General features: G+C 42.4%; 1 protein-coding gene across 2 annotated transcripts in view; it reads left to right on the forward strand.

Annotated features, from left to right (window-relative positions):
- Nucleotides 1-24,036, forward strand: part of RASA3 (RAS p21 protein activator 3) — a 147,716-nt gene that overhangs the window by 80,832 nt on the left and 42,848 nt on the right. For both annotated transcript variants that reach the window (XM_053384310.1, XM_053384309.1), the window contains exons 3-5: nt 2,119-2,222; nt 8,962-9,056; nt 22,452-22,528. In XM_053384310.1, the coding sequence (XP_053240285.1) occupies nt 2,119-2,222; nt 8,962-9,056; nt 22,452-22,528 (276 nt within the window). The remainder of the gene's footprint in view (nt 1-2,118; nt 2,223-8,961; nt 9,057-22,451; nt 22,529-24,036) is intronic.

Raw genomic sequence — 24,036 nt, forward strand, 5'->3', positions numbered from 1 at the left:
CCTTCCCTTGGGGAATAGATGAATAAATAAATTGTGAATTGAAATTTAACATTCTGTCCCAGAAATCTGCATTCATCCTGATAAAGATGAATTTGAATTATCAAGGTGCAAACAAATAAAATGTTAAACTAGGTCTCGTTTTGATAGGTCATTAATATTGCTTAAAATTAAGGGCATGATGCAGCGAAAGCTAGGCGCTTTTCAATTCCATTGAACATCCAGTAATTTTAGGGATTTTCCCAGAAACAAGTTAATGTGAGTTTGTGCCCAATGAGTGCTAGTTATCGTTTCTTTAAAGTTCTGCTGCATAACTTTTCAAACAAGTGAATATAATCATTGTAAAATCTGTAACAACCTGGAAGCCAGAAAGAAAAAATATATATGCTGTGCCCCGCCCCCCACTCCAGTGTGCAATAACATGATTCCAACTTATTGACTGCTATCAATGCTTTACAAATATATTCAGGTTGTATATAGATTGTTAGGATATATTTTAGGACAACTTAGGCCCCAAATACCTGAGAGACCACCTTCTTCCCTATCTCTTATCTCTGGGGTGGTAAGATCAGCAGACGGGTTAGTTCTGCCACCCTTAGAAGTTGGAATGTATGTGACATGGAAGATGATGTTCTGTGTGGTAGCCCCTCAATGGTGGAATTCCCTGCCTGCAGAGCTGCATTTGGCAATCTTTGGCGAATACTCAAGGCACACACCTCTTTACCCTGCCAGCAACTCCTCTCCTCATGACAGGAGAGAACAAACCAATAATTATTATAATTCCCCTTTCTTCTTAACCAGAAAATTGTGTTTCATGGTTTCAGAACATGTCATGATATTATGCCAACTTGAAACCATGGCTTTTTATAGCCTTATTTATTCCAAAGCTGTTGGCCATAGTTTCTACAGAGGACATGTGAGTGGCCGAATGGCTTGTTCTTCTCTCAGTCTTTTAAACCCGACATAGAGGGTTGCCCAAATGTGGCCAGTTTTTACAACCTATTCAGTAGAATTTGTTTACTTTAAATGCATATTTGCAGACTCGCAACAGCTGCTTCTGATTCATGATTTGGTTTTATTGATGGGCCTCATATTGTTGGAATATGTTAGCAGCAAAGTGCTGCTAACATATAGCGCGTAGCTATTTGTAGTCTTCTTTTGCACAATTATTTCACATTAAAATTTTGAATAATCACTCTGGGTTGGGGGTCTCCATCTCCCTGCCCTGCCCTCAGTTAGTAGAATTCAAGGGGAGAAAGCCATTTGAGCCATTTTTCTTGTCTAGATGGAGTTTTATTTCTGTCCTGAATTCTATCTGATTCTTAAACCTAACTGATTGTGCCCTGTCTTCTGTCTATGTAGCACTTGTGCATCATTATAAAATATGTGGTGATGCATCACTTCAGGTCGCATCCAGTAGGGTTCCCTGGGAGCAGTGGGGCTTCCAAAGTTTCTCCAACAAAACAAAACAGGAAGCCCCATTGCACCCATGGAAGTCTGTTGCACCACTGGAACGTTGAATATGGCTCATTGGATATGGCCTGATATGTCACAGTTGCCAAATTTTGGTTGTGTAAGGATTCCTCTTTCTTGTCTTCAGTTTTTCTTCATTGAGAAACAATTACCGGAGGTAATATTTTAATTATGAAAATATATTGTGTAGTGCAAATCGCTTTGCATTGCATCTCAGCCTTTGCAGTAGCGCAAAGAATAAGACTGCATGCATGCTGTATTCCATAACATCTATGGAAAGGCAGCTGGGTTCACTTGGAAGACGAAGCATGACGGAGAAAATGCAGCTGGCTTCTGATGTGGGAGGCAATGCATTCAGGCCATACTGCTTCCCCCTCTCCCTTGGCTAAAACATGCAAAGTAGTTGGGAAGAGAGGCATGTCCGTTTCAATACCATACCTGTGCATACAGGTAATCTGGGCGGGGTCTTTGTGCATTGATGGCCTATAGGGAAGCAAGTGGGATAAATGTATTGGGGGGGGGGGAGAGGAATGGGAGTACAGGAAGAGTAGCTTATCATCACCAGGCAACTGCATTACGTAGACCAGAACTTCGTTGTTGATTTCCTGTTTCTAAATACTCTCATTTTTTTTCTTTTGTTTTACGCAGTCCCTTTTATGGAGAAGACTTCTACTGTGAAATTCCACGAAGTTTTCGTCATCTGTCATTTTACATTTTTGATAGAGATGTCTTCCGCAGGGATTCAATTATTGGTATGTGTTGTTGGTTTTTCCTTGTTACTTTCAATTCAATTATAACCTCCAAGTTGTTCCCAGCAGGAGCAGTTCTGTGCATTCTGACATTTCTTACATGTTGCAGTGAACATGACTAGGATTGTGAATTCTTTTTAGGGGTACAATGAATATTTCAGCATGCTGTTAATTATGGTCGAGTTTTAAGTAGCCTTGTGTGGGTTTAAAGAAAATTCTATATAATAGAGGTAAAGAAGAAGAAAAGTGCATTCAAAACCAGGGTGTTCAAGATTTTTTCTTATTTCGGTGTGACATAAAAACAACTTTAAAACACATTTTTTGAAAAAAAATGAAAGAATTTACTTGAACATGCTATTAACTGCACGGTTTAAATTTATCTGTTAAGAAGGATAAAGGGATTAGTCAGCCCTGCTTATTGCCGAATGGATGCTTTGATTTTAAACTCTTGTTTTCATAAGCATAAACTTTCAGAATTGGTAATTGAAATATTTGATTCTCCTTACAGCTTAAATAAACTATAAATCCAGCTCTGTAATCATTGTGTGTTTTCATAGTAAAGCAATGCATGGGGGTGGTTGTGTGTGAACATTCTGCTTTGGCACTTGAGGAGCCTGTAAGATACCAAATTGGAGAGGGGGTGGTGGGAGGAAGGCAGCAGGTATTGCAACATAAACTATAAAACGAAAGAGAAATCAGCATTCAGTATTCTGGAACAGGATGAAAGAGGTAAAAATGCATCGTGTCTAAAATTATTGCCATGACCAAGCATAATGAGTTGGTTTATAAGGGCCCATAAGTTCCTAATGTCAGATATAGGGCAATTGTTCAGTAGGAGGCATCTTTAAAAATTGTTTCCCGTTGTGTGAAGTTTTGCAAAGGCTTCCTTTTCCCATCAAAATCAAAACCTGCCCTTACCGTCTAAGGAAGTTTTGTATTTATTGGGAAACCCAACACATTAAAAGACAATTTGAGAACAGTGAAATATTCAGTGTCACTTCATTGACTGTCAGCTGAGCTGCCTGTTTCCTCTCTGATCTCTTTGCCAACCCTCACGCCACCCCACCCAGTTTTATTGTGGTGTGGTTTGCCTGCTGAGGAATACAAAGTCAGACATGGAAGCCCCAAACACAACTTGATCACATTTCCTGTGCTTAATCAACATAAGTGACAAATCCAAAAATTGAGAAGCTGGTTGGCGAACAGATAACAATGGATGACCCGGAATTTATGGTGCTATTTGTCAATATGCTTTCATTTTCCTGACAATGAAGGCTGTTGATTTATAGAACAACATCAAATGTGTATTTGTGTATTTGTTATGTGGAGTTTCAGATGCCTTCCTTAAGGAGGTGGTTCTGTCTTGAGGAAGTCACACCAGCATTTTGACAGCGATCAAATTGTGTAATGTATTGTTGCTTGGAGAAATGCCATTATTATTTCTTCATTATTTCAGGAAAATAGTTTGAAATGTGGCTATCAAAGTGTTCACAGGGACTTAATAGATAGTCACTTTGTTATCTGCAATGTGTGATCACAATGTGTGAACCTCTTCCAGCTCCCCCCCCCTGTTTATGTCATTGTTGTGACATTAATGACCAATAGTCAACTTCCAGAGTAGACTTGAATGGGAGAGCCATCGCACACATTACATTATTATCATTTTAGCTTATGACAGAGTTATACTTTGCATGCTGAAGATTCTAGATTCATTTCCCAGAATCTGAGGTATTATGTATTGGAACAGGGCAGGCATCTGCCTGAGTCTTGGAACGCCATGGTGGAGAGAGTGGATAGTAATGAGCTAGAACCACCAATATATTCTAATATAGAGCTTCATATGTTCGCTAACAAGATGCCACTGATGACTGGCTTCTCCAGACTCTCAGCTCCCATGAGAATTGTAATGTGATAAATTGTAAAAAGCACTCTGCGATCCCAAACTTCTGTTTAAATTCTAAATATTAAAAACTGCTCTTGTTCCCCAAAATAAGATGTGTGTGTGTTTTCTCTGCCTATGTTCAGATAGTCAAAATCTTCGGTTTCATAAATAGAGATAACATGCAAGCTTCAGGCACCTTCAGCTGTTTCCTTCCTTCCTTTCCATGAGCCAGGAAACCATAGCTAACCATAGCTGCCCATTACATCTGAACTGCAAAACTATGGTTAATGGCTTGCAAGCAAGCCCAGAGTATGAAACTGTGGTTTAAAGTTGACTTCCATATTCCGGCTTTGTTTGGAAGCTATTAACCATAGTTTCCCCATTCATGTGTAATGGGGATCTATGATTAACTTTGGTGTCCTGAGTTGGTTCGCTGCTCATGTGAATGGAGGGGCAGTGTGGCTTCATGTTGTTTCATATTAAACTGGTGCATATCTTGAGTTAAGTCAAGATTGGAACTTCTGAACTTGGCCATTGTGTTAGAACAGAAAGAAAGATTTATATCAGTCCTATGCATCGGGAACTTTACATGTGAATGTATTTTGAATGCCCCTTTATTAATCTGGCAAACCGCTCAAGAGAAAATCAGTATAAAACTTAGATGTTTCAGGAAGGGACTTCAGAAGAACCTCAGGCCAAACCCAGAGATTAGCCAAATAACAGAATTCTCAGCAGGGCTGCAATAAACAGTTTGGCATCTGTGACCTTCAGTTGAAAACAGGAAACATGCTACATCATCTGATTGTTTAGCACTTCTCTGAAGGAATAAAGGAATCCTTATACTGGGTGTCCTTCATGTGACAGATATGCAATTATTTCTGGCCTAATTTACAAAGTAGAGAGCCAAATTAGAGTTTAAAGCTTTTATTCATGTTGGAATCCCCTAAGTCCAAACTTGAGACTTTTCTCTTCACCATAACTTTTAGACTGGCTTATGATAGAGCCTGGGTTCAACAGGATACTGCTTGTAGCAACTGCCTTCTAAAGTGCTGGAAGACAGCATTGTCGGAAATCCACGGGCTGGTTTGGTTGGGTCAACCCTAGAGCCCAATCACTGTAACTTGCAGGTCAGACTCTGTGATAGCGCATTATGTCCTATCAGCATCTCAAAGGAGCTGATGCAGTGACTGATTTATGAGAAAATAGCCATGTGATTCTCTTGTGAAATTCTACGAAATCCTGACAGCTTTGTGCATCCTAAAAGATATCTAGCAGAAGTGCAGTTTCTGAAGGTATTACCACTGGGTATGTCTAGCTACCATCCTAAACGGCTCAGGACCGCAATACCTCAAGGACCGCTTCTTTCCATATGAACCTACCCGGACCCTGAGATCATCTTCTGAGGTCCTCCTATGTGTGCCTCCTCCTCAAGAGAACGGGCCTTCTCTGCAGTGGCTCCCTGTTTGTGGAATGCTCTCCCCAGGGAAGTTTGCCTGGTGCCTTCATTATACATCTTTAGGCATCAGGCAAAAACGTTCCTTTTTAAGCTGGCCTTTGGTTGATCTGATTTACATCCTTTGCCCTTTTAAAATGTTTTTTTTTTGGGGGGGGGGAGCTATTGACTTGTTCTTTTTATTTTTATTATGTATTTTGTGGTTTTATATCTTGATTTTATTCTGTGAACCGCCCTGAGACCCCCAGGTATAGGGTGGTATATAAATTCTATTATTATTATTATTATTATTATTATTATTATTATTATTTCTTCACTGCCATATAGCTATATTATGCAGTCTCCCTCCACCCTTTTTAATAGGGACCTCTTGGATTGGTTAGAACATTGCCCCATCTGCTAAAAAGAAAAAGCCATGTTCTTTTTGGCAAAAACAAATTTAAACCTAAAGTGTGTGTGGGGGACCTGGCACAGCAAAAATTAAATAAACCCTGTCTAAACACGATCTTTGGTTTCAAGACCCTCTGAAATCTGTGATTTAAAAACAAAATGGAACACCCAAGGAAAGTAGAAGTCAGAAAGAAAGAAGGATATTCTTTCAAGTCACATCCGTTCCACTTGGTTTTATGGTGAAAAGGTTATCTCAGATCAGCTATTGCAGGCAGGTTTCTTATCACATGAATGCAGTACTTGCCAATATAGATAGCATGGCCTGTCACTTGATAAGATTTGTCTGTTGACTTGGGTCCTGTGCTTTCATAGGAAATCTATAGGAACTGAAAAGCTCATTGCTGCGTTTATAGATTCCTTGTTTCCACGTAAGAAAAATCCTAAGCTTGAGTGAGGCAGAACCTTCAATTGGACTAATTAATTTTCAAAATCGTGGAAGCGCCTGCTTTCGTTTTATATATGGAATTCTTCAGACATACCGTAGTTAACTTTTTGTTTTATCGTGCTAAGCTGGTTCTATTTTCTATTTTTTCTTTTACCATTTCCCTTCCGGACCGTAGTAAAATGTAGATTCATTTACGGAAGTGAATGATAAAGGAAAAGAAATTTAATTACAGCATATCTGAATGCATAACTTTAGGTAAAGGTAAAGGTGCCCCTGCCTGTACGGGCCAGTCTTGACAGACTCTAGGGTTGTGCGCTCATCTCACTCTAGAGGCCGGGAGCCAGCGCTGTCCGCAGACACTTCCGGGTCACGTGGCCAGCGTGACAAGCTGCATCTGGCGAGCCAGCGCAGCACACGGAACGCCGTTTACCTTCCCGCTGGTAAGCGGTCCCTATTTATCTACTTGCACCCGGGGGTGCTTTCGAACTGCTAGGTTGGCAGGCGCTGGGACCGAACGACGGGAGCGCACCCCGCCACGGGGATTCGAACCGCCGACCATACGATCGGCAAGTCCTAGGCGCTGAGGTTTTACCCACAGCGCCACCCACGTCCCTTTGCAGAGTGCTAAACCTGAAATTAACACCAAACAATCATGACCTGGGAATAGGTGGTGTCAATAGCAAGTTTATGCCTTTCCCCGCCAAAAATAAAATTATCTTCAACTTAGTTCCCTAGCCTGACGTTTGGGCTAGGAAGCCATGTCAATTAACTTTTTAAAAAACTTCCCTTTAAACTTTGCTTATATTATATATTAGAATCTTGAACAAATTTGTAATGAATTGTAACAGCATGGTTGATTAATGCTGTCAGTCATGCTAGTACCATTAGATGGAAGTCAAGTCAGCAACAAAAAATGCTTCAGATTGAAATACTTTATTGCCACTTGTACAACTTGTATACAATAAGATTACACATTACACTCTTACAAATAAGAGCGTCTAAATAAGTTTTAAAAGCAGGGAGAAATTTGCCAAATAAAGGAGTGTTTACTGTGTAGAGAGACCTGTAAGAAACAATCTGTGTTTAAGTTACCCTATTTTCCTGCGTATAAGGCGATATTTCCCCCCAAGGTTTAAAATTGGGGGTTGTCTTATACATGGAATGTTGCAATTAAATATATAAATAAATACATGCCGCCATCCATATTCTTTCCCCCCAGCCTCCCCTCACTACAGTGGTACCTCGAGTTAAGTACTTAATTCGTTCTGGAGGCCCGTTCTTAACCTGAAACTGTTCTTAACCTGAAGCACCACTTTAGCTAATGGGGCCTCCTGCTGCTGCCTCGCCGCCAGAGCACAATTTCTGTTCTCATCCTGAAGCAAAGTTCTTAACCTGAAGCACTATTTCTGGGTTAGCGGAGTCTGTAACCTGAAGCGTATGTAACCTGAAGCGTATGTAACCTGAGGTACCACTGTATTGGTCTCATGACAAACCCTGGTCTGGTACTCCTCCCCCCAGCAGCCCCCACTCCGGACACTGTCCCTTCCACCTGGTTCCCTCATCTGCCCCCTGGCTACCCAAATCCCCCCATTCACTCATTCAGGCAGCTCTGGCAGTCACAGCTCCTCACAGCGGCGGAGGAATTTGCTCCTGCTCCTGAGGCAGAGCCAGCGTCCATGGGGCCTCCAGAGTCTGTCTGCCTCCTCCCACTCAGCCTCCCTACAGCTGGGGGGAGGCAGCGGGCACACCATTTGGGCCCAAGGGGCAGAGTGCAGTTCGCACCCCTGGATGTTTGAGAGTGGAGTAGAAAAAAGCAGTTTGACTTCTGCAGCACACAAATTCCCTCTTAAAGGGTTCTTTAGCTATGATTCTTGCATTGCAGCACCAACCAGTTCCCAGCCGTTGGGGACACGCTCTTGCTGCCCTGCTCTGTACCAGCGCCAGCGCTGCTCCGGTTCTTACCCTAATGCTGACTAGCTTCTGAAAATAAAAAAATATTACCTATCGTAATTACGATACTAAATATACAGTGGTACCTTGGGTTAAGTACTTAATTTGTTCCGGAGGTCCGTTGTTAACCTGAAACTGTTCTTGATCTGAAGCACCACTTTAGCTAATGGGGCCTCCTGCTGCTGCCGCACCGCCAGAGCACGATTTCTGTTCTCATCCTGAAGCAAAGTTCTTAACCTGAAGCACTATTTCTGGGTTAGCGGAGTGTGTAACCTGAAGCATATGTAACCTGAAGCGTATGTAACCTGAGGTACCACTGTATTGGTAAAGCTGTTCTGTTTGATGTTTAATATACGGTACTAAATATACCGGTGTTTTGAATATCTAATAAAATATCAAATTTGTTCTGTTTGGTGTTTAAAATATTTATTTCTTGATTTTGGGCTAAAAAAATAGGGGTCGTCTTTTACATGGGGGCATCTTATACACGGAAAAATACGGTATGTCCTGTCCGTAGAAGACTGGTACAGTTGTTTTTCTGAACTGAACATTTCCCCTGAAATGTATATCGAGATGCCTATATGCACTCAGCATGATATTTTATAATTTGATGTGTTTTCAGGAAAAGTAGCAATATTGAAAGAAGATTTGCAAAAGTACCATAACAGAGACACCTGGTTTCAGCTGCAACATGTTGATGCTGATTCAGAAGTACAGGTAAGATTGTTTCTTTCATTGCTATATCATAAGCTGCCCAGTGATTGTGAGCTTAACAATTCAAACGGAATAGCTGTTGGATCCCTTTATTTTTTTAGTTGAGAGCAGCAGGTAGGGGTTATTTGTAGGGTGTCTCAAGTTCTCTCTGCATAATAGCAGTTCTGTGCAGACTAGCTCCAAGAAGTTAATTTTATAAAATGTTGTAAGAAGCTTATATTAATCTGGTAGTGGTATCTGCACAAACAACCATATTTCCTTCTGCGTGGAAAGAGGAAATCATACAGTGCTTCTGATAACATTGTGTGCTTGCTTTTGTTAAATAGCTGCTGCAGCCTGCAACTAATCTTCATTACTATGTAGAATAATTTCCTTATTTAAAGCATTTCTTACCTGCTTTTCATTCCACGGCAATTTCAAAGCAGGTTGCAAGGGAAACAGTTTCAGATGCACAAGACAGTTACTATAAACAAGGCAGGTATGTGATGAGCTGCCAACTTTAAAAATACCAATACTGGTATTCCACCAGAAGAAGACTGGGCAAATAACCAGGGTCTTCATCTAAAAAGAACAGTTAGAAGCCATATCATGAAGGGGAAGGGATTGTAAAACTGGGGCACCACAATTAAGAAGGCTCTCCCTTGCATATAGCAGACCTCAGCTACTGCTATAAGAGTCTACTGGCAAGAGTGCTCTCCTGGTAGACCTGACTCACCAGGCAGGTCTGTACAGGAGAAGCCTCTTAACACACAAGTCTTCAACTGATGGGTTGGGATCCATAGCTGGGTCATGGCTTGACCCAAGGTGGGTCACAATAGGAGCACGACCGCCTTGCAAATATATGGTAAAAGACTAAGAAATGGGTCCCCAAATGGTTAAAAGTGGGACCTGGGTCTGAAAAGATTGAAGATACATATGGGGAACCTTTGGCCCTCCAGATGTTACAAGTCTCATAGACCCCAGCAAGTATGGTCTATCATCAGGGGTGATGGAAGTTATAGCTCAGCCCTTTGGAGGGCCAAAGAGTCCCCACTCCTGCTCTAGGAGCACGTCCAGACTACCAGACCTGTGGCTTCAGAGGGAGCTCAACCCCATCCAGGACAGACAGCAGCCTCCTCAAGTCCCAGATCTGGGAACTACCTACCCACAGGGCCTTTGTCTTATCAGGATTCACTCTCACCAAACCAAGCATTGGTTCAAGACCTGCACAGCCTTGCCTGACTCTGTACAGAGAAATAGAGCCGGATATAACTGACACACTGATGACCTCTCACTCCAAAGCCTGTAATGACTGGTCCGTCAGTTCCATATTATAGATGCTGAACACTGTTGGGGACAGAATTAAACCACAGTGGCACTCTGCAGCCAAAAGGTCAAGAGACTGAGCAGGCATTGCCCAATGCCATTTTCTGGTAGTGTCGTTTTAGGTTGGAGAACAACTAGAGCAACACAGTGGTACCTGCTCAAAATTGCAAGAACCTCTCTAGGAGCTGAAAATTCCCCCCCTTATGTTACTCTTTAAAGTGCCATGTTTATTGGTGGCATTATGTAAAGGAGTAACTACTAATCAGCTATGTAGGTCACTTGTTCAAAAAGGCTGTGAAAAGTGTGTGAGGGGGTAATTAGTGGTCTGAACCACTGAGCCTCTTGGGCTTGCCAATCAGAAGTTTGGTGGTTCGAATCCCCGCAATGGAGTGAGCTCCCGTTGCTCTGTCCCGGCTTCTGCCAGCCTAGCAGTTCGAAAGCACACCAGTACAAGGAAATAAATAGGTACCGCTGTGGCGGGAAGGTAAATGGTGTTTGCGTGTGCTCTGGTTTCCGTCACGGTGTTCCATTACACCAGAAGCAGTTTAGTCATGCTGGCCACATGACCCAGAAAGCTGTCTGTGGACAAACACCTACTCCCTCGGCCTGAAAGCGAGATGAGCGCCGTACCCCATAGTCGCCTTTGACTGGACTTAACTGTCCAAGGGTCCTTTACCTTTACCTTTTTTAAGTGCACATGAAATGATACTGGATATTGGCCTCAGATAATTTTAAGAGCAGTAGTTAAACACATACATGCTCATGCACGGGCACACACACAGACCCAGACAGTGCTAATGTTTGCTTCCTGTGGGAAATGCAGATTTCTCTTTATCATGTGGAGTGAGCCAATATTTATACAGCCCATGTCACTGTTGATATTTGCTGTACCATCTCAACATATTGAAGCTGTGGGAATTGTTTGTCCAGTGTTACTTTCCAGGAGACCGCTGGCTATTTATAACTCAAGCTCTTGTGGCTTGTCGCAAATGTTTTGTGTTTAAAATTCTAGTTAGGCTCCAAATCCTAATTATAAACACAGTACTATTTCTGTGCTGTTTATCACTTCCTCTATTTTTTGCTTTGTAAAAACCCAACTTCTTGAAGCTACATTTGGAGCTCAGTGATAAGCGTTTACTTCGAGTGGAATAGTTTGTACAGTGTTCTTGTCCATTATGTGTAAAGTGTGCTGGCCTATTTTCCTAACAGAAAAGTACAACTTTCTAGTACTGTTGAGTGGGATGCTTAAAGCAGGAGAAGATATATACTAAAATAAAATACTAAATTTATATTTTCCTAAGAGTTTTTCTTTGTAAAGTAAATCTCATCCATGCAGTTGTGACGATTTGGTATCTATACCAAAGCAACAGCGCTGTGCGACATTGTTGTTGTTTAGTTGTTTAGTCGTGTCCGACTCTTCATGACCCCATGGACCAGAGCACACCAGGCACTCCTGTCCTCCACTGCCTCCCGCACTTTAGTCAAACTCATGTTGGTAGCTTCGGGAACACTGTCCAACCATCTCATCCTCTGTCGTCTCCTTCTCCTTGTGCCCTCCATCTTTCCCAACATCAGGGTCTTTTCCAGCGAGTCTTCTCTTCTCATGAGGTGGCCAAAGTACTGGAGCCTCAGCTTCAGGATCTGTCCTTCCAGTGAGCACTCAGGGCTGATTTCCTTAAGAATGGATAGGTTTGATCTTCTTGCAGTCCATGGGATTCTCAAGAGTCTCCTCCAGCACCAAGTGCGACATTACTAGGACCTTAGACTCTGGGTTGACTGGATGCTTTAAGGGCTGAGCTGCAGGCAGCTGAAACAAAGTTGAGCCAAGTACTGGCAAGAAGACTTGGGGGGTTTCTAACAAGTTCCAAGCACAGTTTGTCAGAAGATCAAAGCATAGTTAGGACCATATTGTCCCACTGGTTCCTTCTTCATTGCAAAGGCTCTAGAAAGGGGGGGGGGAAGCAGGTGAAGGACAAGAGGGTGCTTAAACCTTCCCCTACCAGCTGCATTCCCCTGAAATGCCTCACAAGTTGCTTTTTCCCTCATGAGGTTCTGGGCCCGTGTTTGGCAGACAAACTTCTTGTGTAGTAGGAAAAAGCTGGAGAAGATTTCCAGGGTGTCTGGGTAAGAGTTAGATAACCCTTTCTCCTATCCCTTTTCTGCTGTAAATTATCCTCTTCTTTGTCACGTGCGACTGAAGTGGAACAGAGAATTTGTCCCTTGGAATTGCTTCTTAGAATACATTGCCTGGTGTAACCTGCAGCTAGAAGCAGGATGCAGGGGAGGGTGGCAGGCAGAAACCAGCAGGCTTGGGTCAGATGCCACAGGAAGGTAAAAGGAACCAAACGCTCGACAAAAGACATATACCTGACCTGGAAGCATTTACAACCACTTCAGAAAGGACCAATGGGCTGCTTGAAAGTGGAACCATGCACAAACCTTGAGCAAGAGGATTTGCCTCCTCTTCACACACACACCCATCCATTTTGTTCACCACCAGACACTGTGGTGTCACTAATGCCTGCTAAGTATATGATTCTGAAATTAATGCAAGGCCTGTTTGGCATTCACTGAAATGATAAAATGGTGCAAACAGAGATTAGCCATCGCTTGGGCTAATTCTTGCCACAGTAATTTTTACCCCATCAGGATGGCTTCAGAGCTAGCATGTAACATACATCTAAAATTGATAGAGGCGGAATTTAGTGGACTGATGCATGCAATGTTTTTACTCAGGATTTCAGAACCCTAGGTTTCATATTAAAACATGTTTCAACGCTCATGGCAGAAAACAAAAGTTTAAATTGGAACATGCTTTCTTGAAGTGACGGAACAAGGTAATTATGAGTTTCCCTGTAATTTCACATTAAACATTTTTAAAAAATTATCCCAGTTCCAACTCTACCATTTATGAACTGCTGCACCCATGCCCTTTGCTCCTCTTCCTTGCTGTGGGATGTCCCTGGCAAATAAAACCAGATTCTGAAAAATCCCCAGACAGGCATTAGTTCCACATGAAGTCATGGTTAAAAATAGAATAATAGTTGGATGCATGACATGGTAAAAGTCCAGATTGATTAATTGGCAATGAGAAATAACAGATTCTGAACAATTTTTTTTCCTTTGAGGCCTGAATTTTGTTATATACTTTATTGATTTTGGGAGCATTGCTCTTTCCAGTCTGACGTGAGGCAAATAATTTCACTCTCCTGCTTTGAGGTATCATGAAATCTACTGTTGTGAAGAGATTCAAACCACCAAAAAGCATACAGTGGTACCTCGGGTTAAGTACTTAATTCGTTCCAGAGGTCCGTACTTAACCTGAAACTGTTCTTAACCTGAAGCACCACTTTAGCTAATGGGGCCTCCTGCTACTGCCGCGCCGCCGGAGCCCGATTTCTGTTCTCATCCTGAAGCAAAGTTCTTAACCTGAAGCACTATTTCTGGGTTAGCGGAGTCTTTAACCTGAAGCGTATGTAACCTGAAGCGTATATAACCCGAGGTACCACTGTATTTAGTTGAACAGGAGGAAAGACCTAGAGTGAAACAAAGCCTTACCACGATTGAAAGCAGTAGATGAAACTGCAAGTTTAAAACAGTTCAAAAGCTGACCCTCCCTATTTTTGCATTAGGTCATCCCTGCCAGGGACAGAGCGGAATGTGGAGTCTCCACCATAAGAGTTGGTAGAGATCCCCTCTGTTGAGCCACCATTGCTGGACATGCAGCATGAGATTCAGACCTTTGATTTCATGGCATGATCTTCCACACCTCTCCTAAAGGCCTCTGCAAGCTCTTTCTTGTCTACAGGCCTTGGCACAGAGACTGATCCCAAGGAAAGCAGGAGTAGAGCCATTCACTGGGACAGAACAATCTTGTGGGTGGTTGGCTGGGACGTGTATTCAAATCATTGGTTTGGCCATAGCTCTGCATGCTCAGAAGGGCCTGGCAGGAGATGGGAAGGCTCTGGAGCAGCTCCAAAGAAGTTAACGACAACATTCAGCAAGCCTTTTGCCTTATTTTCTTTAATGTTGTATATGCAACTCTCCTAGGAAACTACCTTATCAAAACAAGGTTCTGTAGCTTGCATGCTTTGGTGTTAAAATATGCACATCTACGTTACTTTGATTATAGTCTATATCTCTGATTTGTATCGCATGTAGTCTCACTTGCGTGCTAAGAAATAACTGAAAACAGTGAGGGCTGTTTTAACGGAGAAATTATTTGGATCCTTTGCAGAATGGTGTGTTTAGGACCACTGTAAACCGTTTTTTAAAAAATACATAGTGTCGGTATTGTTCAGTAGTTGCCGTAATAAGGCTTGTTCAGCTTATTTACATGTATCTAGCAGAGAGCTTATTTGAACCGAGTTAATCATTTGCAAGATCAGAAAGGCCTTGTTGACTATAATGTAACCACAGATGATGTGAAAGTGAAAAAAGCTATTTCCGGGCCCCCGGCCGTTACCCAACCAGGAAACAAAAGGGTGTAACCACTTTATCTAACAAACAATAGTTTTCATGTCTCTTGCTTTGTTAGTAGTAGGGTGTTAAGTGTGCGTGTAACGTGGGCAAGAAAGTCTCTGAGATGTTGAAAACTAATGAAGTTTTTGAGTCTGGCATATCAGTTTGGGATGCAGCTTTTCATGCTATAAGCTAATGCATTCCTGTTTACTCAGTGCTGATCCTCTTCAACCCAAACAATTATGGGGCAATTCATATTAGCAGTAATGTTGGGAGGCTGTTTTCTAGCTTCAGTCAGGAATTGAACCCACTGCAACAAGTCTTGAAGGGATGACCTAAGTCCTGGTAGGTGATTTTCCTAGCTTGTGTGTTCCACTAGGGTCTGGCAAAGGAGGGAACTGCAGGGTGACTGCAACACCAGCTAAGCAAACCTCCATGCTCCAGTTGACCAGAGCAGTCAGCTGATAACTCCTTGACCCCTATCTGGACTAGGCTTCCTGCTGGAACAAAGAATTTAGTCTTGCTGCTTTCAGATTTCCTTCTGCCCCCTGCCTCCTCTCACCCAGCAGCCAGGTCCTAACACCTTCGTCTTCCCAAACTGTACAATGGGGCTGTAACTTGCTTAAAGCAAAAGAGGACTATTGGTGTTGCCTGTTGGCTACCTCCTGCTCCCCATTGTTGTTTTGGTAGTTTTTCTCCTTACCCTGACTCCCATGCTTGAGCCAAGAGACAGGCAGATATTAATGGTGGAATGAATAATATGGAAGGTGCTGCCAGAGTTCTCTATGCACCATCTGCACTTTACATATAAAGCAGTATCCTACCACTTTAAACAGCCATGCTTTCCCCCCCAAGGAATTCTGGGAGCAGTAGTTCATTAAGGGTCTTGAGAGTTCTTAGGACACCCCTGTTACCCTCCCAAGCTACAATTCCCAGAGTTTAGGAAGAAGGGGGTAGACTCTTAAACTGCTCTGGTAATTATGGCTTTGTGAGGGGAAGAGGGGTCTCCTAAAAGCTCTCAGCACCCTTAACAAACTACAGTTCCCAAGAGTCTTGCGGGGAGCCATGACAGTTTAAAGTGCTATAATACTGCTTTAAATATATAGTGAAGATGGAACCTATTACAGTTCTGACTGAGGTGAATGGGATTAAAAAGCTCACATGAGGGGAAGTAGCATAGATTCCTAACTGGAAGGGCATGTAAATGGGGGGGGCATGCTGAGACGCAGATGAAAAGATATTGGGAGAAGGGGGGCCCTTGACCTATCTCTACTCTCCAGTGAGCAATCTGATGGCTCATTGTGTGTTTTCTCTAAGGAAGCATCTTGGCAGTCTTGCCATTTTTTTTACTCAGGGTCAAAAGAGAGCTTCTTCTTCCTCCTCCTCCTCCTCTTCTTCTTCCTTCATATTGCACCCCACATAGCGTTGTATAGTTGGAAGAGAACCCTAAGGATCATCTACTCCAACCCTATGGAATGCAGAAATCTCAACCCACCAAGTATTTGAATCTTCTACTGAGACATTAATCGTTCCCTCCCTTGTAAGAGTGGAGTCCAAGGCCTTAGCTAGTGTCAACAGTTCACTGCTTGAACCGTATGTGTAGTTTCTTTGAACCAACAGTTTGCAAACGAACTTCAACAGTTGTCGTAGACCACAACTGAGATGATTGCCCCATGCCACTGCAGTATCTTTCTATGTCAATGCAGCGCCATGGCCCAAAGGAAACTCTCCTTTAACCACACAGCAATCGTCAGCTAAAGGCTAAACTGGAAGGGGGGGGGGAGTCTTATAATTTCTGTGGCTCAGCACAGCAACTGTCGGATGAGAAAGATGCTGTTTGCAAGTCTAGTAACCGGATACATAGCCCTCCAACATTTCAGATGAAAATAACCACCCTAATTTCATACTTTCTGAGCCCCACCCTCTCCACAATTACACATCACTCGAAGGCTATTTACCACCTAGTTCTGCTCTGTGTTCATTTATTCAGCAACACTCACGTGGCTTTGCAATGAGCACCTAGGATCAGAAATGGCATGTGAATATTCTTGGTTTCTTCCAGGTTAAAAGACTTGCTGTAGGTTCCAGGATCACCAAAATCCTTGAACCAGCACTGAACTGGATTGACAAGGCTTCTCCACTGCTCTTGAGCTGTTGCAATGCCAAGGCAAATGTGGGGGAAAGGAGAATTATGCTGGAACTCAACAAAGTCTCCTATTCTATTATTGTGGAAAAGCTAGTAAAGTGTGGGCTATATGATGTTATTGCTAGGTAGATTTGTTGCTGTTTGACTGACCAAACCTAAAGAGTACTCCCCAATGCTTACTCATCAACCTGGGAAAGTGACTAGTGTTCAACATCTTTATAAAAGACTTGGATGAAGGAGTTGAGAGGATGCTCATCAAATTGCAGGCAACACCAAACTGGGAGGGGTAGCTCTAATACCTCAGAAGATAGATTGAATCATGATTCATGAACAGACTGGAGAACTGGCCCAAACGTAACAAAATGAATTTCAATAAGGACAAATGTAAAGTTCCGCGGGTGGCGCTGCGGGTGGCCACAGAGCCTAGGGCTTGCTGATCAGAAGGTCGGCGGTTCGAATCTCCGTGACGGGGTGAGCTCCCGTTGTTCGGTCCCAGCTCCTGCCAACCTAGCAGTTCGAAAGCACGTCAAAGTGCAAGTAGATAAATAGGTACCACTTCGGCGGGAAGCTAAATGGCGTTTCCGTGTGCTGCTCTGGTTCATTGGCCAATAAAGCGAGATGAGCGCCACAACCCCAGAGTCGGTCACGACTGGACCTAATGGTCAGGGGTCCTTTTACCTTTACCTTAAAGTTCTGCACTTAGGCAGGAATAATCAGGTGTACATATGGGAGACACCTGGCTTGCCAGTACATATGAAAAAAGATCTAGGGGGTCTTAGTAGACCACATGAGTCAGCATTGTGATGCAGCAGGGGGAAAATGCTAATGCAGTTCTAGGCTGCATCAGTAGAAGTATAGTGCCCAGTTAACGGGAAGTGATAGTGCCACTCTATTCTGCTTTGGCCAGTGTCCACCTGGAATACTGTGTCCAGGTTTGGGCACCACAGTGTAAGACGGATATCAACAAGCTGGAATGTGTGCAGAGGAGGGAAACCAAGATGATCAAGGGCCTCGAAACCAAGCCTTATGAGGAACTGTTGAGAGAGTTGGATATGTTTAGCTTGGAGAAGAGAAGACTGAGGTGATACGAGAGCTATCCTCAGATATCGAAAGGGCTGCTAGATGGAAGCTGGAGCAAGCTTGCTTTCTGCTGCTCCGGAGGGCAGGACCCGAACCAGTGGATTCAAGTTACGAAAAAGGAGGCGAGAGAAACGAAATTCATTGCACTATGCAATGTAACCTATATTTTTCACGTGTCTTCAGGAACAAGAAAACCACGCAGCGCCTTATTTCATGGATTCGTGGTAGCAGTTGCATCATTGCAATAATGTCAGTAAAAATCAGTAGTACAGTATTACAGCTAATCCAAGCTCTTGAGGTTACTGTATCACAAGGCAGTAGTCATGAGGAAGAGTTTGCAGTACATGTGTCAAATTATCATTGTGCTTCCTTCCCTCTTCCATACTTTCTTTAAACAACGCACCCCTTATCATTTATTTGGAACAGGGAGTTGTCTAGTGTGTGCTTTGCCTGACTACGACAGCCAGTTCCTGGTTTTGCCCAGGGAGACTAATCACATGTGTTTCCAGGCAACACCTATTGGTTTCTTCACTTATTGTAATGCCCTTAAAAAAAATAAATGCCGAGCCTACCATAGCTTGAAGAGTCATTGATTTATCAGGGGTGGCAGGAGTGAGGATGTAAGGTTTTTTTTGTGATTTCTCCCTTTCTCTTCCAGCACCTCATGTCACCTCCCACACTGTTCTGGAAGGTTTCCCAACTCTTCAGAACAGACTTTAATGAAACGGGGGGCTGAAGGGGAAAATCAGCGAAAAATGGTTGTCTTCTATTTCTGTGGATCCAAACCATTGTATGCAATTGATCCAGTCAGAATAGAATAGAATAAATGAACCATCCCAGACCTTGTGGTCTTCATCAGAGGCCCTTCTCTGTGTGTCCCACCTGAGGGAGGTGTGGAGGCTAGTCACATGAGAATAGACTTTTTAATCGGTGGTTTTCCTTAGGCAGATGCTCCTGGCACCATCTTTGTCTGTCTTCAGGCACATTTTGTTTACCCAGGCCTTTGGCTACTGTATTTTTTGCTCTATAAGACTCACTTTTTCCCTCCTAAAAAGTAAGGGGAAATGTGTGTGCGTCTTACGGAGCAAATGCAGGCTACGCAGCTATCCCAGAAGCCAGAACAGCAAGAGGGATTGCTGCTTTCACTGCAGCGATCCCTCTTGCTGTTCTGGCTTCTGAGATTCAGAATATTTTTTTTCTTGTTTTCCTCCTCCAAAAACTAGGTGCGCCTTGTGGTCTGGTGCGTCTTATAGAGCAAAAATATTGCCTCAAGTAGTGAGTGGTCTTTTAGTGGGGTGGGTAAGACTTGGTCTAATTAACATGTTTCTGAATGAGCATTTTATGTATTTTTTAATTGTACATGGCTTTAAATTTTTCTGGTCTTTCATATCCTTGATGTGCTGTATGTTGTCAAGTCATTTTGTATAAAGTGGTCGATTAATGTAATGAATAATTTTGACTTGATACATTTTACTCTGCTTCAAGTGTTGTAGATGTAATTTTGTTTAGTTCTTTCCCCTTTACTATCTTATAGCACATATACATTTATATGATTCTGGTGACTGTCATCTAGCTGATGACTGTTTATCTAGCTCTATATGTGCTTGAGATTGGGCCAATCAATCCAAAAATACACTTGTCATTTATAAATGTAAACATTTTTGGATGACCTGGTTATGAAGTAAATTTGCAAAGCAATCTGCTGTTCTCTAGTACTCTGGAGGCAGTTTGAATCAGAGCACCCATGAGAAAATTATTTAATGGTCCCTTGTGTTTTCCCTAAGGGCATAATTGACATGGTTAGGAGCATGCTATTTACACGGGAGTAGCATTTAGTGCACAACACATCCAAGCATATTATTGCAAGAAGGATGCTTTTAAAGTACTGTAAATCCACACCTGGGTTCTGGAACTGGAAGTAACTCAGTATTTCAAGAATAATTATATTCTTGTGATGCCATAGCACTTCAGTTGCCTTCAAGAGTATTATTATTGCATAAATACACTTGATTCTATTTAGAAAGCTGCAAGAAGGAATCACCACCCCAAGGCACGGCCCTTAGAGCAGTGTTTTTCAAACTTGGGCCCTCGGCTGTTGTTGGACTACAACTCCCATCAGCCTTGACCACTAGTCCTGCTAGCTAGGGATGATGGGAGTTGTAGTCCAACAACAGCTAGGGACCCAAGTTTGAGAAACACTGGATGTGAGAGTATATGTTGACATTATGTGTAACAGTGCAAGTGAAAAGCAGTTGCTGTGAGCCTGAAAGACCATAGTTCAGATTCTTAGCCATATACCCCTTAGGTCAGTGGTTCCCAAATGGTGGTTCGCGAAGTCCAGGGTGACTGCCTAACCCATCCATGGGCTCTGTGGCACCAGTCACATAAAAAAAAAACACTACCACAGTGATATCAATGTTTTCAAAAGTAGGGGGTCCATGGCTTGGCTTTTGAAAAACAGGGGTTCTGCAGTAGTTAATTAATTGGGAGCCACTGCTGTAGGTGACCTTGGGGGGGAAGCACAATCACTAGCTCTTCCCCACCATATGGAGTTAATAATTAGTGATGCTTGAGGAATTCAATCCTTGTGTGTTCCAGGGTCAACTGACTTGATCCATGTCTCCCAAACAAACATGTGGAATGGAACTTGGTTCTCCACCAGCTTTCACTCATTCCAAATATTCCAACACAGTTCTTAAACTCAAAATAGATATCAAAATAGGTTTAGAAATGTGCATTATAATAAAATATACAGTTAGAAACAATAATAAGTTCAGAAATGTGTAGTTTGAGAGAAAATACGCTTAAAATGCAAATTTCAATGTAGAAATATTTTTTTGGCTTTTTTAAAAAAAGAATTGCACAGGTAGCTGCAGAAATAGTCTGAAACAGACTTATGAGTGAACATATTAAGAAGCAGAGTGATTTGTGCATCTGTAATGATAAGATTGCCTACCTAAGAAGGCTGTGGAATAGATTTCTAAGATGTTGTATGTGAAAGACTTTGTGTGATGGAAATGGACTGCATAAGCGCAAAGCTTTGTTTCAAACTCTCTGCTCAACATGAACATGCCAGCATCTGTGCTTGAACGAAACGCAGAGGTTCAAAACCATACATTATGGTAAGGATGTTTTTGGTTTGCTACCAAAAATAGCCATGTATCAAATTTCCTCTGCTCTTGATACAATGTCTCATTAGGGAACGAAGTCTCTCCATTATACATTTCGCCATCCTTCCTCCTTGTGATAGGCAATCGGAGGAGATGGGGAAGCATGATAATCATCTAATGCAGTTCAGTAAATTTGGATGGCAAACTTGACACATGGCTGCCATTTTCAGTTACAATCATAAGTTTTCAATAACGTCTGTTTTGCGCTTCTGGCAACTCTATCATTAACTGATTTTTTTCTGGGTGAACCCGAATCATTTCAGCCCACATCTGTGTGTGCATGTAGTTGTTGACCTTGAGAACTTGACATATGGCAGCTTTTTAAATTTTATATTTCCTAGTTTGTATTTGTAGGGGAAATAATTTCCACAGCAGGGGTCAGCTAACTTTTTCAGCAGGGGGCCGGTCCACTGTCCCTCAGATCTTATGGGGGGGCGGAGTATATATTTTTTTGGGGGGGATGAGCGAATTCCTATGCCCCACAAATAACCCAGAGATGCATTTTAAATAAAAGGACACATTCTACCCATGTAAAAACACACTGATTCCCAGGGCCAGATTTAGAAGGCGATTGGGCCGGATCCGCCCCCGGGCCTTAGTTTGCCTACCCATGTTCTAGAGTCTCCAGAAACAGTCTTTTCAAGTGCAATCATATTTTTATTATCTACTATAATAGCAAGCTTGAACCTTTTCTAGAATAAATCATCTCGCTCTCTGCTAATCTTAGAACACAGATCTCGACATATAAATGGTATCCTTTAAACGGCATCCTTTGATTTTTCTTCCTTCCAAAAAAGCCCAGTTGCTTTTCCCTCTGACTCATCGTTACATTGGTCTTTTGAAAATCCATTACTGTGACTGGTTCTATAGTTACAATCTACTGCGTAGCGTTTACATGTGCTCAGGCCATGTGCCAATTATTTGGACTGGGGCAAATGCATTGAAAGAAGACTCTGCTTCATTCCAGACACGGATCTGCGTCAGATCAGCAAAGTTGTGAAATTGCTACTAATACAGTAAATCAAATATAGCATGCTCCATAAAGGAATAACACAGAGTGCCTGTCTGCATAGCTGTCACAATATCCTCTGCTCACCAACACAAGCCATATATGCTGTGTATATCATGAGACTCATGAGGGAAACTTACTTTGTAACAATTAACAATGCCTGGTTGTTTTAAGAATTACATTAATGATATGCAATTTCCATAATGCTTTGCTATTTTATATTCCAGGGCAAGGTCCACTTAGAACTGAGGCTGAGTGAAGTCATAACAGACACGGGGGTCATTTGCCATAAGCTCGCTACGCGGTAAGACTGGTACTGATCCTTATCCAGAATTTTGTAATATTAATTACAACAACTGTGAACTTATGCGAGTTTATTGCATGTAAAATATAAATAGGAATATCGAATCTGAAGACACTACTTCTGTGATCTCAATAGGGCTTTCATCTAGTCTTTCTGTGAACAGTAGGCCCATTGCAACACACAGAAAATGGAGGGGGGGACGGCATTGTGGGCGGCGACCCAGGACCTCCCAGTGACCCGGCTGTGGGCGGAAGGATGCTGCCCATGTCATTAGGACTCCCAGCCACCGCGTCACGTCCCCCGGCTGACCAATTGGGTTAGCCGGGGGATGGCCACGTGGCGTTTAAACTGCAGCGCGGCTGGGGAGGGCAATCTCCATTCGTCTACTTTGTTGGATCTGCAAGCTGCTGCTTCAGCCACCTCTGAGAACTTGCTAATGCCTTTAGACTTCTGTGGCTTTAGTGCTTGCTTCAGCTTGCTTCAACAGCGAGCAACAGCGAGGCTACAGGGCACAATCAGCCTGCGTTGGAAGATTGGACAGCCAGGGATCTGGTATTGTTGTGGTGTGTGTGAGGTGTGCTTGCTGGGGTGGTTGTTGTGAAACTGGCAAGAAACCATCTACTTCATGACCATCACAGTTTGGGCTAGCGGAAAGGACATCTTTGAAAAACCTGTCTGCTGCTCATGAGTACAGTACATGAACTTTCTTCATACATTATATTTTGCAGGGATATATTTTAAGTTTACAAACTTTAAAAAGTCAGCTTAAATTACCCGCATCAATTCTAGATGCCATGCAGATTTTACAACCTGCAATAGATGGAAGATATCCTTGAACCCGTCATATTAACATGTACACACTTCACTATAAAATGAGTAGTGATGCAACTTAGCACAAACAACACTATTGCAAAGGAATATTAACTGCCAGTGTTGCCATCCCCTTATTTACTCTACCTTTAAAAACACTGAGGACATACAGAGCCTGTCTGCAGTGTTGAAAATGGGACAAATTGACCATAACTGCGATCACAGACATATATATTTTTTAAATCACAGACAATTTAAACTCAAAAGTGTTAATTGGGCTATCTATTAACTGCATGTTTTAAAAAGTGGATGCATAATATTTCATTTTAAAATGAGTGTTGCCTTCTGCATGCAAAGACCATTAGTACTGCCATAGTTTGAAAACAAGCAATATGCTTTGTGTCTTCCCAAGAAAGTGGTTTGCCTATGAAAATTTTGCCTTGCGTTTTTGACAGCTATTGATGCTTGTAAGGATATTTTTACTTGGTCATCTATAGCAAATGTGAGTCATTCTCTTTAGTGACCAGGCAACGCAGTTTTTATGACTGGTAGAAAAGTGGCTGTTTTCCACCACTCCCCCTTTTTCTTGAAGGTCACCATGTGTGGAGAATAGCATAAGCATGTATCAGCCGATGAGCTGGCAAGATTTTTGTGAGGTAGTAAGTTTTTGGGACTTATTTGCAAGGTAGTAATTCAGA

The sequence above is a fragment of the Podarcis raffonei genome, chromosome 4 (assembly GCF_027172205.1).
Source record: "Podarcis raffonei isolate rPodRaf1 chromosome 4, rPodRaf1.pri, whole genome shotgun sequence".
NCBI classification, from domain to species: domain Eukaryota; kingdom Metazoa; phylum Chordata; class Lepidosauria; order Squamata; family Lacertidae; genus Podarcis; species Podarcis raffonei.